At 52.5% G+C, this 15,975-nt stretch overlaps 1 protein-coding gene across 1 annotated transcript in view; it reads left to right on the top strand.

The window, feature by feature from the left end:
• SFT2D1 (SFT2 domain containing 1) overlaps window positions 1-15,975 on the top strand; it is a 277,930-nt gene that overhangs the window by 183,824 nt on the left and 78,131 nt on the right. Inside the window, exon 5 of the mRNA XM_078648608.1 lies at window positions 9,558-9,593. Within this exon, the coding sequence (XP_078504734.1) occupies window positions 9,558-9,593 (36 nt within the window). The remainder of the gene's footprint in view (window positions 1-9,557; window positions 9,594-15,975) is intronic.

The following is a 15,975-nucleotide window of genomic DNA, read 5'->3' as shown; positions in this document are numbered from 1 at the left end:
CTTTGGGTGTGTCTTGTATTTGTAATTATCTACAAGCCTAAAAATATACTACAATATACTTTTCTTAAAAATAAGTGCATGCGCAGTGTGCATGCCTTGTCTCATTCTTTCATGAACATATTTTTAAATCTGAAAGAGACACGTTAGTATTAGATTCCTTATCTTAGAATATCCCCAGGCGTCAGACTGGATCCGGAAATTTTTGCGTAGCAGTACCCTTGCGCGTCGGTAGGCGTCGTCTGCGGCTCCGCGTCCGTCGTGGGCGCTGTGATGACGTCGTCTGAGTACTTAGACGCCGCCTCCGCGTGCTGACGTCGGTTCTTCTGTTTTCCGCGCCAGCAAGCGCAGATCTGGAAAAAGCAGTAACCCTAGTCATTTTTTGACTAACTTTTTGATCACTTTTGATTGTTCTCAAAGTCTTTCGACTCTGACGGTGCCGTAGGGATGCCCGGCTTTAAGCACTGCGATGATTGCGACCGCCTGATGTCGGTCACGGATCCTCACCGCGTGTGTTTATCTTGTCTCGGCGTCGACCACGACGACAAGGCCTGCTCCGACTGCCGGGCCCTCTCTTCGAAAGCCAGGCGGGAGCGGTCCCGCAGGCGGCTCGAACTCCGGCAGTCGGTCCCGCGCCGCGAGAGGTCCCGATCCCATGGGAGGTCGAGGGACAGGTCGCGGGCTCGGAGCCACCACAGTTCCGAGGGTAGGCCGCACTCCTCCGGGTCGAAGTCTTCGTCAGGTAAGAGGCACAAGAAGTCCAAGCGGCGTCATCGCTCTTCGGACTCCCCCCGACGCTCGCGCGATGCGGCCGGGGGTTTGGGTGACACCACCCACGCGGCTCCGACGGAGTCGCAGGCGCCGCGTCCAGCCCCATACCCTACGGTCCCTGGGCTTCACGCGTCGCAGGAGGAGATCGAGCGCTTCCTCATGGCCATGAGGAAACTCTCTCCTCCGACGAGCTCCGCGGCGCCTTCGGGCCCAGCTGACCCGTCTGGGACCCCTAGCGGGTCGGGGGGATCTGCCCCGACGCCGTCGGGTGCTTCGGCCCTGACGCCGCTGACGCCTTCGGGCCCGGCGCCGCAGGTTCACGTTATCCCGACGCCTTCGGGCCCGGCGCCGAGGGGTTCAGTTGTTCCTTACGACCTCCCCGGCGTCGGACCCTCAGGTGTCGCCTCCGGCGCCGTCCTCGGGCGGCGCCGTCCAAGGTTCCACCTTCGTTCCTGTTCAGGCGCCGGGACGGCCCCGATGGGCGCCGCTCCAGACGTCGTTTGGGGAGTTTCACTTTTATGAACAGGCCCCATTAGTTGAGAACCCTGAGTTTCAGGAGATGGGTGATGAAGAGGACTGGGAGGGGTCTGAGGACCCTCTGACCAGGGAGTGTCAGTCTCATGAGGACTGGACAGGTGACCTTGGGGATGCCAGTGGTCCGGACACTTCGCCGGTCACTGGCTTTGTCTCCCCTCCTACCGTGGCTTCGGAGGAGGGGGCAACATATAGTGTGGTGCTGATGAGGGCTGCCAAGGCCTTGGACCTTGAGCTCCCCGTCGCGGCCGTGAGGACTAACCTCCTCACTGAGGTCCTTAAACCGCAGTCAAGCTCGGCCGAGCCTCTGCTGCCCTTTAATGAGGCCTTGACCGACGTTCTTCTGGGCACTTGGTCCAAGCCCGCTACGGGTTCGCTCGTAGATAGGAACGTGGCCAGACGCCACCGCCCAGCCCCGGGCGACCCATGTTTCCTGTCCTCCCACCCTACCCCCGAGAGCCTGGTCATCCAGGCCTCCAATTCCCAGACCGCATTCCCGTCGGCCCCGCCGGACAGGGAATCCAAGAGGTATGACCAATATGGGAAGAAGATCTTCTCATCCCTTAGTCTGGGCCTGCGGTCTTCCAACACCGCCTGCCTCTTGGGACGTTACACCCACTCTGTGTGGGATAAGGTCGCGGAGGTGCTGCCAGAGTGTCCGTTGGAGGTACAGGCCAAACTCGGCCAAGCCCTTGTGGAGGGCCGGGATGCAGCCAAGTATTCCATCAAGTGTGGGCTGGATACCACCGACTCGCTAGGTAGAGCGATGGCAACGACGGTGGCGGTCAGACGCCACACCTGGCTGAGGTCCGCCAACTTTTCGGCAGATGTCCAGAACACACGCATGGACATGCCGTTCGATGGCCGTCGCCTCTTTGGCGACAAGGCAGACCATGCGCTTGAGCGCTTTAAGGACTCCAGGGCTACGGCCAAGTCCTTGGGCCTCTCGGGCCAGCGCCAGCAATCGGCTGCCTTTCACTCCTTTCGTGGCCACGGAAGGGGTGCGCCCACACGCGCCGCCAGCCACGCTCCGCAGGGCAATACCCAACGCGGTGGCGGCCGTGGGCACCGCCGTCAGGGCGGTCGGGGGCAACGGCGAGGTCAGTCCACACCTTCCCCCGCAGCATCCGCCTCAAAACCCTCCTAGTCCGTGCTTTCAGGCCCATGTGACGCCAGTGGGGGGCAGGGTTCGCCATCACCACCTCCACTGGCGCACTGTCACATCGGACAGGTGGGTGCTGCAAATCGTCCTAAGGGGCTACTCCCTCCCCTTCGAGGCGACTCCTCCAGCCATGCCACTGCAGAACCACCGTGTATCGGGGGATCATTTGCGACTTCTGCAGGAGGAAGTTACGGCCCTCTTGGCCAAGGGGGCCATCAAGCGCGTTCCTGGGCCAGAAGTAGGGTGTGGTTGCTACTCCCACTACTTTCTGGTACCCAAGAAGGGCAAAGGGGGCCTACGCCCTATCTTGGACCTACGGAACGTCAACGGCTTCCTCCGGAAGGAGACGTTCAAGATGCTGGCTCAGGTCCTAGCTGCCCTGGACCCAGGAGACTGGATGTTAGCGTTGGACTTGCAGGACGTTTACTTTCATATCCCCGACCTGCCTGCCCACCGGCGCTACCTGCGGTTCATGGTTGGCCACGAGCACTTTCAGTTTACCGTGCTCCCCTTCTGCCTTACCAGCGCCCCACGGGTGTTCACAAAGGTGATGGCGGTGGTCGCAGCTCATCTGCGCAGGTTAGGGGTTTCAGTCTTCCCCTACCTCGACGACTGGTTGTTGAAGGCGGGCTCGCCCCAGACAGTCGTCAGCCACCTCCAGACTACGGCAGACCTCCTGCATCAGTTAGGGTTCTCCCTCAATGTGCCGAAGTCACACCTGTGCCCCTCTCAGAAGCTCCTCTTCATCGGAGCGGTTCTGGACTCGGCACGGTTTCGGGTTTATCCACCCGAACAGCGGGTCCGGGATATTCAGGCTCTGATTCCCATCTTTCAGCCGTTATCCCGGGTTTCGGTCAGGTTGACGCTGCGGCTTCTGGGGCTGATGGCCTCCTGCATCCTACTGGTGCATCACGCCAGGTGGCGGATGCGGGCTCTGCAGTGGGACCTGAAGTTTCAGTGGGCCCAGCATCAGGGCAACCTCTCCGACCGCGTCCTGATCTCGGAGGGCACTGCGAGACAGCTGCAGTGGTGGCTTACGGACCGCGATTGGGTCAGCGACAGATCCCTCTCCCTTCCCCAACTGGAGCACGTAGTTGTGACGGACGCGTCCCTCCAGGGCTGGGGAGGCCACATGGAAGAGGCGGAGATCAGAGGCCTCTGGTCTCCGGCGGTGGCCCGGCTCCACATCAACCTGTTGGAGCTCCGGGCGATTCGTCTGGCACTGAAGGCATTCCTCCCCTCTGTCCGGGGGAGTGTAGTGCAGGTGTTCACGGACGACAACACCGCCATGTGGTACTGCAACAAACAGGGCGGGGTGGGGTCGTGGATCCTTTGTCAAGAGGCTCATCGCCTTTGGCAATGGCTGGAACGCCAGAGCGTGACCCTGGTGGCTCAACACCTGGCAGGTTCTCTGAACGCCAGGGCGGACGAGCTCAGCCGTCGGTGCATGATGGATCACGAATGGCGTCTGAACTCTGACGTGGCGCAAGGCCTCTTTCAGCGATGGGGAGAGCCTTGGTTAGATCTATTCGCCACCGAAGAGAACGCGCAATGTCATCAGTTCTGCGCGTTGGAATTTCCAAGGCGGCACTCGCTCGGAGACGCTTTTCGTCGCGAGTGGAGTTGCGGTCTGTTGTACGCCTTTCCGCCCATACCACTTCTGCCCAGAGTGCTGAAGAAGATCAAGCGCGACCGGGCCCAAGTCATCCTTGTGGCTCCGGACTGGGCGTGAAGGTACTGGTATCCAGAGCTACTCAGTATGTCAGTCGATCCCCCGGTTCGTCTGCCTCTTCAGGAGGACCTTCTGTCGCAGCAGCAGGGGACGGTCCTCCACCCGAACCTGTCCAGGCTCCACCTCCATGCTTGGAGATTGAGCGGCGACAGGTGAGGCCATTTGACTTGCCTCCTGAAGTTTGTAACATCATTCTGGCAGCCAGGCGTCCCTTCACAAAGTCGGTATACGCCTGCAGGTGGAACAGATTTGTGGCATGGTGCACAGCAAAGGCTGTGGATCCCCTCAATGCCCCTCTTTCTGAGGTCCTTCTCTTCCTTCTTTCTCTTGCCCAGCAGGGCTCTGCTCTGGGCACTATCAAGGGCTACCTTTCTGCCTTTCTCAGGCTGCCTGATCAACCTTCTCTGTTCAAGTCCCCTATTGTAAATAGATTTCTTAAGGGCATCACACACACGTTTCCTCCTGTTCCGTTTGTGATGCCTCAGTGGGACTTGAACCTGGTTCTTACATTTCTGATGTGCGCTCCCTTTGAGCCACTTCACAATTGTCCTCTACGCCTTCTAACTCTGAAGACTGCTTTCCTGGTTGCCATCACCTCTGCCAGGAGAGTGAGTGAGCTCCAGGCCCTTTCTTGTACTCCACCTTTCCTTTCTGTCCATCCGGACAAAGTGGTGCTGCGTACCAAACCTTCTTTCCTGCCCAAGGTTGTCACGGCCTTCCACATCGGGCAGTCTATCACCTTGCCAACCTTCTTCCCGCCACCGCATCCCTCTAAAGAGGAAGAGCGGCTCCACCGTCTGGACCCAAAACGTGCGCTCTCATTCTACTTGGATCGCACACGCCAGTTCCGGGTGGATGACCAACTCTTTGTTGGTTACGTGGGCGTGAAGAAGGGGAAAGCGGTGAACAAGAGGACCATCTCCCGGTGGATCATCCTGTGTATCCAGGCATGCTACTCCTTGGCTAGGAGGGAGTCCCCGGTTGGACTGCGGGCTCATTCTACCCGAGCGACGGCGGCTACCCTTACAAGACATCTGTCAGGCGGCTACGTGGGCATCGCTGCACACGTTTGCAAGGCACTACTGCCTGGACAGCCAAGTCCGGAGGGATGGCTTCTTTGGCCGTTCCGTCCTCCAGGACTTTCTGGTGTGATTATTGGTTCGCAGACCCACCACCGGGGTTGGTATTGCTGGGGTATCTATTCTAAGGTAAGGAATCTAATACTAACGTATCTCTTTCAGATGCACAAGTTACTACTTGTGTAACGATATATCTGTAAGAGACATTAGTTAGTATTAGATTCCTTACCGACCCACCCATCCTCCCCGTTCTGCGAACCAATATCAGGGCCCTAGTTTCAATGGCACCAGTGTTGGTTTTTAACATGGCTCTGCGTTTCTGGCGCGGAAAAGCTGTGTCTAAGAACTGACGTGAGCACGCGGAGGCGGCGTCTAAGTACTCCGACGACGTCATCACGGCACCCACGACGCCGACGACGGACGCGGAGCCGCAGACGCCGCCTACCGACGCGCAAGGGTACTGCTACGCAAATAATTCCGGCTCCAGTCTGACGCCTGGGGATATTCTAAGGTAAGGAATCTAATACTAACTAATGTCTCTTACAGATATATCGTTACACAAGTAGTAACTTGTGCGTCTAGATATTTCTATAGGCTTCTACTCATAAGCCACACAGGCTCTGTCTTGTTTCATAAGTCCGTGTTAATAGTAGTCAGTTAAACAGAAAGGTCTAACACAGTAAATGAAAGCAGGGTATATTAGACTCCTGCTTCTTTAATAACGGGCAACTGTTCATCTGGTTATCCCCATGTCTGGTACAGAGTTATCTCCCATTTCCACTTTCCTACAACTTCAAATTATAATATTGCTCTTTAAGGCTCCTCTTAAAACTGTAGTCTGGACCCATTTTGAAAGCTTTTCCCAGAAGCAATTGAGCTAATGATCACTAGGGCTTGTGAAATTAAGTGACTGATATTAATAGAATTGTTTCTCCTACAACAGGTATATTAAATCTGTAGCGTTATTCAGATATATCATTTGTCTGATAATTGTTCATTATGTTTTACATTTGTGTGGAACAGTAATGAAGGGTGGACCAACAGGGACATTTGAAACCGTTGAATGCCTGTCTTACAGGGCTGCAACCTCTAAAAACTGTGACTAAGGCCCATATGTAGGTAATCACTATTTACCGATTCTTAAATACCGGATTTTACCGATTTGGTATTTGAAAATCGGTAAATAGTATGTAGGTAAAAATTCTGTAAATTTTACCGAATCAGTAATATGCCTAAGGGCATGTATGTCTGCCACATGGCACATTTAAAAAAGCGATACAAAAGGGGATGATGGACGGAGCGCTTGAGCAAATCAAACACTCACCCAACTGATCTGGGTTTAATCCATCACCATTCTTTAGCTCACTCGGCCACCCCAGTTCAGACATGGCTATATGCAAATCAGTCTGACCCTGTGCCTCATGGGAACAGTCCAGCCCGAACTGCCAAGCCATGTCTTCCCTGGACTGGAAACAAGCATCCTGGGGCCGGTTTCGGATTCATAATCCTCATCAGCCAGGCTATCTTGAATCCAGTGGCCAAGTGAGCAAAGGACTAACGTCTGAGCATACCCTGCCACACTTAGGGCGAACAAAGCGATACAAAAGGGGATGATGGACAGAGCGCTTGAGCAAATCAAACACTCACCCCCAGTCAACTGATCTGGGTTTAATCCATCACCATTCTTTAGCTCACTCGGCCACCCCAGTTCAGACATGGCTATATGCAAATCAGTCTGACCCTGTGCCTCATGGGAACAGTCCAGCCGAACTGCCAAGCCATGTCTTCCCTGGACCGGAAACAAGCATCCTGGGACCGGTTTCGGATTCATAATCCTCATCAGACAGGCTATCTTCAATCCAGTGGCCAAGTGAGCAAGGGACTCACGTCTGAGCATACCCTGCCACACTTGGGGCGAACAAAGCGATACAAAAGGGGATGATGGACGGAGCGCTTGAGCAAATCAAACACTCACCCAACTGATCTGGGTTAATCCATCACCATTCTTTAGCTCACTCGGCCACCCCAGTTCAGACATGGCTATATGCAAATCAGTCTGACCCTGTGCCTCATGGGAACAGTCCAGCCCGAACTGCCAAGCCATGTCTTCCCTGGACTGGAAACAAGCATCCTGGGGCCGGTTTCGGATTCATAATCCTCATCAGCCAGGCTATCTTGAATCCAGTGGCCAAGTGAGCAAAGGACTAACGTCTGAGCATACCCTGCCACACTTAGGGCGAACAAAGCGATACAAAAGGGGATGATGGACAGAGCGCTTGAGCAAATCAAACACTCACCCCCAGTCAACTGATCTGGGTTTAATCCATCACCATTCTTTAGCTCACTCGGCCACCCCAGTTCAGACATGGCTATATGCAAATCAGTCTGACCCTGTGCCTCATGGGAACAGTCCAGCCGAACTGCCAAGCCATGTCTTCCCTGGACCGGAAACAAGCATCCTGGGACCGGTTTCGGATTCATAATCCTCATCAGACAGGCTATCTTGAATCCAGTGGCCAAGTGAGCAAGGGACTCACGTCTGAGCATACCCTGCCACACTTAGGGCGAACAAAGCGATACAGCAATAGCGATGTCTGAACTGGGGTGGCAGAGTGGGCTAAAGAACGGTGATGGATCAAACCCAGATCTTTTGACTGGGTGAGTGAGTGTTTGATTGGTTCTGATGCTCCGTCCATCACCACCCCCTTTTGTACCGCTTTGGCCGCCATAAGTGTGGCAGGGTATGCTCAGACGTGAGTCCCTTGCTCACTTTGCCACTGGATTCAAGCAAGCTGGGCTGAAGACGGCTGGAATGCCAGAAACCAGTCCTCGGAAGCTTGTTTCCGGTCCAGGGAAGGCATGGCTTGGCAGTTCGGGCTGGACTGTTCCAATGAGGCACAGGGTCAGACTGATCTGCATATAGCCATGTCTGAACTGGGGTGGCAGAGTGGGCTAAAGAACGGTGATGAATCCAACCCAGATCTTTTGACTGGGTGTGAGTGTTTGATTGGTTCTGATGCTCCGTGCATCACCACCCCCTTTTGTACCGCTTTGGCCGCCATAAGTGTGGCAGGGTATGCTCAGACGTGAGTCCCTTGCTCACTTTGCCACTGGATTCAAGCAAGCCGGGCTGAAGACTGCTGGAATGCCAGAAACCGGTCCTCGGAAGCTTGTTTCCGGTCCAGGGAAGGCATGGCTTGGCAGTTCGGGCTGGACTGTTCCAATGAGGCACAGGGGCAGACTGATTTGCATATAGCCATGTCTGAACTGGGGTGGCAGAGTGGGCTAAAGAACAGTGATGGATCAAACCCAGATCTTTTGACTGGGTGTGAGTGTTTGATTGGTTCTGATGCTCCGTCCATCACCACCCCCTTTTGTACCGCTTTGGTCGCCATAAGTGTGGCAGGGTATGCTCAGACGTGAGTCCCTTGCTCACTTTGCCACTGGATTCAAGCATGCCGGGCTGAAGACGGCTGGAATGCCAGAAACCGGTCCTCGGAAGCTTGTTTCCGGTCCAGGGAAGGCATGGCTTGGCAGTTCGGGCTGGACTGTTCCAATGAGGCACAGGGTCAGACTGATTTGCATATAGCCATGTCTGAACTGGGGTGGCAGAGTGGGCTAAAGAACGGTGATGGATCAAACCCAGATCTTTTGACTAGGTGTGAGTGTTTGATTGGTTCTGATGCTCCGTCCATCACCACCCCCTTTTGTACCATTTAAAAAAGCACAACATTAATTTTTTTAAGGTTTTCGATATTTACCACCAACTTGTAGTTGGTGGTAAATAACGAATCCTTAAATGAAAAATGCACTCACTTGAGTGCTCCCTACATAGGATTTAAGGATTCAGTAATTTACCGATTCGATATTTTAAGGATTCGGTACTTTTCCGATTCCTTAAGTTACCGAAACCTTAAATCCTGCCACCTACATTAGAAAAAGCTAAATACCGGTCGGTAACGGCCAATTTACCGATTTTCGGCCTTTACCGACCGGTACTAAGCTTCCTACATATGGCCCTAAGTTGTTCTAAATTTCCATGTAAGGTTTAGGACAGTGTAGTATTCTAGTTTTTATGACAAGGACATTGTTTTGCATCAAAAAGCAAGTTTACATATGGGGCATTTCAATAACTGTATATTGAAACTGCAATAGGCTTTGTGTATGTTTGTTTGATTATACATTGAGAAAGTTGTTTCTTACAATTATTTTTGCTAGAATAATATCAGTGCCTACTTAAAATATAATTCGGGTTCACTTTCAATTGTTTCTCTTCATCTAGACCTGCTTGGTGTTAACTCTGTGTGCCGTATTTTGGGTAAGTGAAATGCATTGATTGCACAGAGGTTTCATGTCTTTTTGTCTTGATAAGTAATTCTTTTAAAGTTGAGGAAAAAGTTACATTCTACTCATAACAGGTTAAGGTACCAGGGGTTGGCTTATTATGCATGTTAGGATTTTGGGAAAGTAGACTCAAAACAGGATGTGACACATAGTGAAAGTTCTGCAGTACTAGTTTTCTCTTTCCATGGTATATACTATATTAATCCAGAATTATCTTCTACTCTTGTTAAGTTGCTAGACTAAGCAACTATTTTAGAGAAGGTTTGAAACCAAAAATTGGTAACTCATACTACTGCTTCCGCGTCACCCTCTTCATCTCATAGCCGGTTACAGCAACCTAATTTCTCCTGTTTGTTTTGATTTCTCTATCTTGTGGTTTGTAACTATGCTTCACAAAAATTACTTGTAGGATAATTTTGTCAGGGCCTGGCACTTGGTCCTGCGCTGTTACGGAAAGAATTTTTTTTCCAGGTTTAATTGTACGGTTGTTTACTTGCCTAGTGCCTACTGTGGCTTCAGGAGATGCTGTAAGTGAACTCAGATGCACTCTCCAGCCAACTCCCCTGTATCTTACCCAATCAAGTGTCTTTTAGCCGCTTGTTTTGAATATTGCAATTTTATTGCAGCTGACCCAGTCTGTTGTCATTATAGATTATTCTGCGATTCAAAGCAGTTCTCTGTCTCTTTTCTTTGGTCCTACCTGTCTGTAAGCGAGTGAGCCCTTTCACTTACTAACGTCTGCCATCGTGACGCCACTGTGAAACCCGTAGGAGGGACTGTTTCTGTTACTACGGTCCTACCCTTATGTCATGCAGCATCATTAACCATATCCAAGGTGCTTCCAACTGTGGGTTGCTGCAGAAGTTTGCTTCCAGATAATAATGCTCACCTTCTGATAGATACATCTGCCGTGTGGATTCCTCACCTTGGGAATATCTCCTTGTGTCAGCAACATTCGGAAATTCTTTTCGTAGCCTCGCGCCGACGTGGACTTGGACGTCATAGAGACACGGCATCGCACGCGACTCCGCTGACGTCACCGACGCCTATAATAGGCCGGCGTGATGACACAGGTTCCCTTTTTCCGCATCGTCGACGGTTTCGGGAATCTCATTAGCCAACTGGTACTTTGTTGCCTTTTTGTTACCGCTTTCAGCTTCTTTGTATCTTGTCTCTTCACGATGTCGACAAAGAAGACCGGCTTCAAGCCCTGCAGAGAGTGCGGGAAAATGATGTCCATAACTGACCCACACGAAGACTGCATTTGGTGTTTGAGCTCTGATCACGATGTGGATGGATGTTCATCTTGTCGGACGATGAACCCAAAGGCCCTGAGGGAAAGAGAGACCAAACTCCTGGTAGCAAAGCTGAAGGCTGGGAAAGGAAAATCTTCGAGGTCGAAGTCAAGATCCGGATCTCGAGAGGAGTCTTCTTCGAGGTCCGCTTCAGACCATGCTTCGAAGTCAAAGAGGAAGCATAAGAAGAAGAGGCATGAGTCCCGACGTCGTTCCGGTAAGGAGTCGGGCTCGAGGTCGATGTCATCGAGTAAGGTACGTTCTAAGGTGGTTACGCTGGATGTCTCAGAACCTGAAGGTTAGGCCTCACCTTCGGAGTCGCGGGTGCAGTCGCCGACTCCAGTTTCGAATCCGTCTCCGGCGCTGTCCCCGGTCCGAGATGAGGAAGAGGTTCAGGTGGATGTGGATTCTGCGCCTATCGAAGAGCCGAATCCGAACCATCCACAAGACCAGCCTGAGGGTTTCCAGCCACCCTTTCCAGCCCCAGGCCACGACCCATCGGCGTTTTTGAACGCTATGTATGGCGTCTTTTCAAGGGCGTGGTACCCCTCTGGCGCACCTTCGGGTCCCATGGGTCCTCTGGCCTTCAATCTAGGAGTCCCTCACTCCTATCCTCCTGCTCCATTCATGCCCTATATGCCGGCTCCGACACCGCCATGGCAATATCCGGCTCCGCCGAGGTCGTCGACGCCGGTTCCGGCGTCGCCCGCTCCAGATCGACCTCGAAAGCATCCCACTGGGCCATCGGATTCGATACTGACGTCGATCCCGGCTCCGTCGGAGCCGTTGGTGGATTCGGCTGCGAGGTGTGTAAAGGAGAGGTCCAGAAGGGAAGCACAACGCCTTTTGGAAGAGCGAAGGTATATAGAGTCGCATCCTGATATGGAGGAAGGTGAATTGGAGGAGGACTGTTTTGAGGAACTGGCTGACGCTGGTAGCCTGGATTTCTCTCCGGAGTGGGAGTTGCCATCAGGCTCTGATACACCTTCTAAGGACGTCCAGCCTTATCATGTAGTGATGAGGAAGGCTGCGGAACTTCTTCAATTGACATTGCCAACAGTGGAGTTTAAATACAATCTTCTCACAGAGGTTTTGCATTCGCCTTGTTCTCTGGTAGAACCATTGCTTCCGTTTAATGATGCCTTAACCGCATGCGCGCTAGCGAAATTCCGCTCCTGTGCTGAGTTTTTTAAAACCGCACTTTACATGACGAGCTGGGCTCGTCATGAGCGTGCGAGGAGGCTACCTCATGACGAGCCCAGCTCGTCATGAGCGTCGAAGGGGTTAACGGAACCCATTTTGGAGGTGTGGAGAAAACCACTGTCAGCTCCTGCAGTATCCAAGAATGTGGCAAGAAGGTACAGGGTTGCACCTGAAGACCCTGCTTTTTTGACGTCTCATCCATCACCAGAGAGTCTAGTCATACAAGCAGCCTGTTCTAAAAAGAATGTGAGTGCCTTTCCTCAGGTCCCCGGTGAAAAAGAGGCAAAGAAACAGGATCAGGTGGCTAAAAAGACCTTCTCCTCTGCAAGCATGGCGTTAAAGTCGACTAATGCCACTTGTCTGATGGGGAGGTATGTGCATGCCCTTATGGATACTATGCGTACTTTAGCTCCTAAGATTCCTGATGCCAACAGGAAGGATTTTGAGGAGGTAATTTCAGATGCACAGGCAGCGGCTCGCCAAGTGATACAGAGTGGTCTGGACACTGCGGACTCGGTGGCACGTATCATGGGCACTGCGGTTGCCAATAGAAGATCAGCTTGGCTGAAATCCTCAGACTTTTCGGCAGATTTTCAGGCGACTTTGCTGGATCTGCCGTTTGATGGATCTGGTCTCTTTGGGAAAAAAAGCTGATACGGCCCTGGAGAGATTTAAAGACAGTAGGGCGACTGCTAAATCTTTAGGTCTCCAGATCAGAGGTTCTTCGGCCAGGAGATTCAGGGGTTATGGTCGCTCTTCCTTTCGGAATTACCGACAAGGTCAGCAGCAGCAACAACAACAGCAGCCGCAAAATTCCATGTACAGATCTTACAGGGGAAAGCAAAGCGCCCGTCCTCGTGGACGTAAGGCCTCTTCTTCCTCCTCCACCTCCTCCAATCCTCCAGCCTCAGAAAAGCAGCCCTAGATCTGCCATTCAGGATCATGTGGGTCCGGTGGGGGGTCGGCTTACCCATTTTCTACGGGATTGGGAATCGGTTACATCAGATCTTTGGGTTCTCAATCTTGTAGAAAATGGGTATGCCCTTCCCTTTCGGAAATTTCCTCCCAATTACCCTCCTTGCCAAGGTTTTTGCAGGGAGGAACACCTGTTACTCCTGCAGGAGGAGGTTCAGACTCTATTAGGAAAGTGTGCGATAGAGGTGGTCCCAGAGCAGGAAAGGGGTCAGGGAAGCTACTCCCGGTATTCCCTGATTCCCAAGAAGGATGGCAGACTTCGTCCAATCCTGGATCTCAGGATCTTGAATCTCTATCTAAAACAAGAGAAATTCAAGATGCTCACCCTTGCTCAGGTTCTTCAAGCGCTGCTAGAAGAAGACTGGATGGTGTCGCTCGACTTGCAGGATGCGTACTTTCACATCCCAATCCTGAAGTCGCACAGGAAGTATCTCCGTTTTACGGTGGGATCGCAACACTATCAGTTTGCGGTCCTTCCTTTTGGAATTACTACTGCGCCTCGAGTCTTTACCAAGGTGATGGCGGTGGTGGCAGCGCATCTCAGAAGGTCGGGGATTCCTGTATTCCCCTATTTGGACGACTGGCTGATCAAAGCAGAGTCATCAGAGAGAGTGCTCCAACGTCTGCAAGAGACAACCCAGTTGTTGTACAGGTTGGGTTTTTTGATAAATGTACCCAAGTCTCACCTGGTGCCCTCCCAGCGCATCCTGTTCATAGGTGCTGTACTGGACACAACTGTATGTCATGCATTCCCTCCTCCTCAAAGGATTCGCGACATACAGGAAATGATTCCTTTATTTTACAATGGAGCGGTTGTTCCAGTCCTGAAGGTCCTTCGTCTGCTCGGTCTGATGGCTACCTGCATTCTGTTGGTCAACCATGCACGCTGGCACATGAGGGTGCTCCAGTGGTGCCTCCGCAGGCAGTGGTATCAACACAACGGAGATCTCAGGGAGTCAGTGAGGATCTCCAGAGAAGCTGCGCCGGATCTGTCTTGGTGGGGCGTGGAAGGCAACCTGTCTCAGGGGAAGCCTTTTCAGCTGCCTCCTCCGGTGGCCACAGTAATAACGGATGCATCCACTCTAGGGTGGGGTACTCATCTGGGGGATCTGGAGGTCAAGGGTCTTTGGTCTCCAGAGGAAAGGTTGCTTCATATCAACCTTCTAGAATTGAGGACGATACGTTTGGCGCTCAAGGCCTTCCTCCCTTCCCTTCGCGGTCGGTCGGTCCAAGTCCTGACGGACAACACGACCGCGATGTGGTATATCAACAAGCAGGGAGGAGTGGGGTCGCAGTGTCTCTGCAGAGAGGCTTGGCGTCTCTGGTCCTGGGTTCAGGACCATCAGATTTGTCTGATGGCGAATCATCTGGCCGGAGTTCTGAACGTGCGTGCAGACAGTCTCAGTCGGCAGTTTTCGGCCGACCACGAGTGGAGGCTTCACCCGGAGGTGGTTCGTCACGTCTTTCGGACGTGGGGGACTCCTCAGGTGGACCTGTTCGCCACTTGCGAGAATGCTCACTGCCTGTCATTCTGCAGTCTCCAGTATCCGATGCAGGGAGCCTTGGGGGACGCGTTTCAGTTGAGTTGGGGAAAACAACTCCTTTACGCGCTTCCTCCCATACCTTTGATTCCTCGGGTTCTGAGAAAGATTCGCCAAGACCGGGCCCAAGTCATATTGGTCGCCCCGGATTGGCCAAGAAGGGTGTGGTATACAGATCTTCTCCACCTCTCCTCTCACCCGCCGCTCCGTCTCCCTCACAGGGCAGACCACCTCTCTCAGATGGAGGGGCAGGTTCTACACCCCCACCTCCAGACATTACACCTTCATGCCTGGAGATTGAACGGGGCAACCTGAATTCCTTTTCTCTCCCACGAGATGTGGTGGATGTCATTCTTTCAGCTAGACGTGACTCCACTAAGTCCATCTATTCATATAGATGGTCTAGGTTTGTCACCTGGTGTGGAGAGAAATCTGTTGACCCTTTGAAAGCCCACTTATCTGATGTTCTCCAGTTTGCTCTCTTTTTGGCGCAGCAAGGACTTGCTGTTGCCACAGTCAAGGGTTATCCCTCGCCTTTGTCCGCGTTTCTATGTTTGCCGGACCAGCCGTCTCTTTTCAAATCTCCTGTAGTTTTAAGATTTTTGAAGGGTCTCGTTGATAAATTCCCTCCTACTCCCTTTATTGTGCCTCAATGGGACTTAAATCTTGTCTTAACATACTTGATGGTGCTCCCTTTGAGCCCTTACACAAGTGTCCTATGAGGCTTTTGACTTTTAAAACAGTCTTCCTGGTTGCCATTACCTCGGCAAGGAAGGTAAGTGAGCTTCAGGCTCTTAGTTCCAAGCCCCCTTTCTTGACCATTCATGCTGATCGAATGGTTCTTAGACCAGGGCTGCTTTTCTCCCTAAGGGGGTGACTCCTTTCCACCTTGGTCACCCTCCCTCCCTCCCTCCCTTTTATCCTCCACCACACCCTTCCAAGGAGGAGGAGAGGTTACACCGTCTGGACCCTAGGAGGGCGGTGAGCTTTTACCTGGACAGATCTAAAGATTGTTGTGTGGATGACCAGCTCTTCGTTGGTTTTGCAGGCTCCAAAAAAGGAAGAGCGGTTCATAAAAGAACTATATCAAGATGGATCATCCTCTGTATAAAGATCTGCTACTCTTTTGCTGGTAAGGATCCTCCAGAGGGTATAAGGGCTCATTCTACAAGAGCTAAGTCGTCAACCTCTGCTTTGTCTAGAGGTGTTCCTGTAGAGGATATTTGTAAGGCCGTAACTTGGTCCTCCCTCCACACTTTCGCGAGGCATTACTGCCTGGATACCGAGGTGAGGAGGGACGGCCACTTTGCGCGTTCTGTCCTCCAGGATTTTCTGGTTTAGA

This window comes from Lissotriton helveticus, chromosome 6 (assembly GCF_964261635.1).
Source record: "Lissotriton helveticus chromosome 6, aLisHel1.1, whole genome shotgun sequence".
NCBI classification, from domain to species: domain Eukaryota; kingdom Metazoa; phylum Chordata; class Amphibia; order Caudata; family Salamandridae; genus Lissotriton; species Lissotriton helveticus.
The sequence above is the reverse complement of the archived record's forward strand: the minus strand, read 5'-3'. Positions and strand labels throughout refer to the sequence as shown.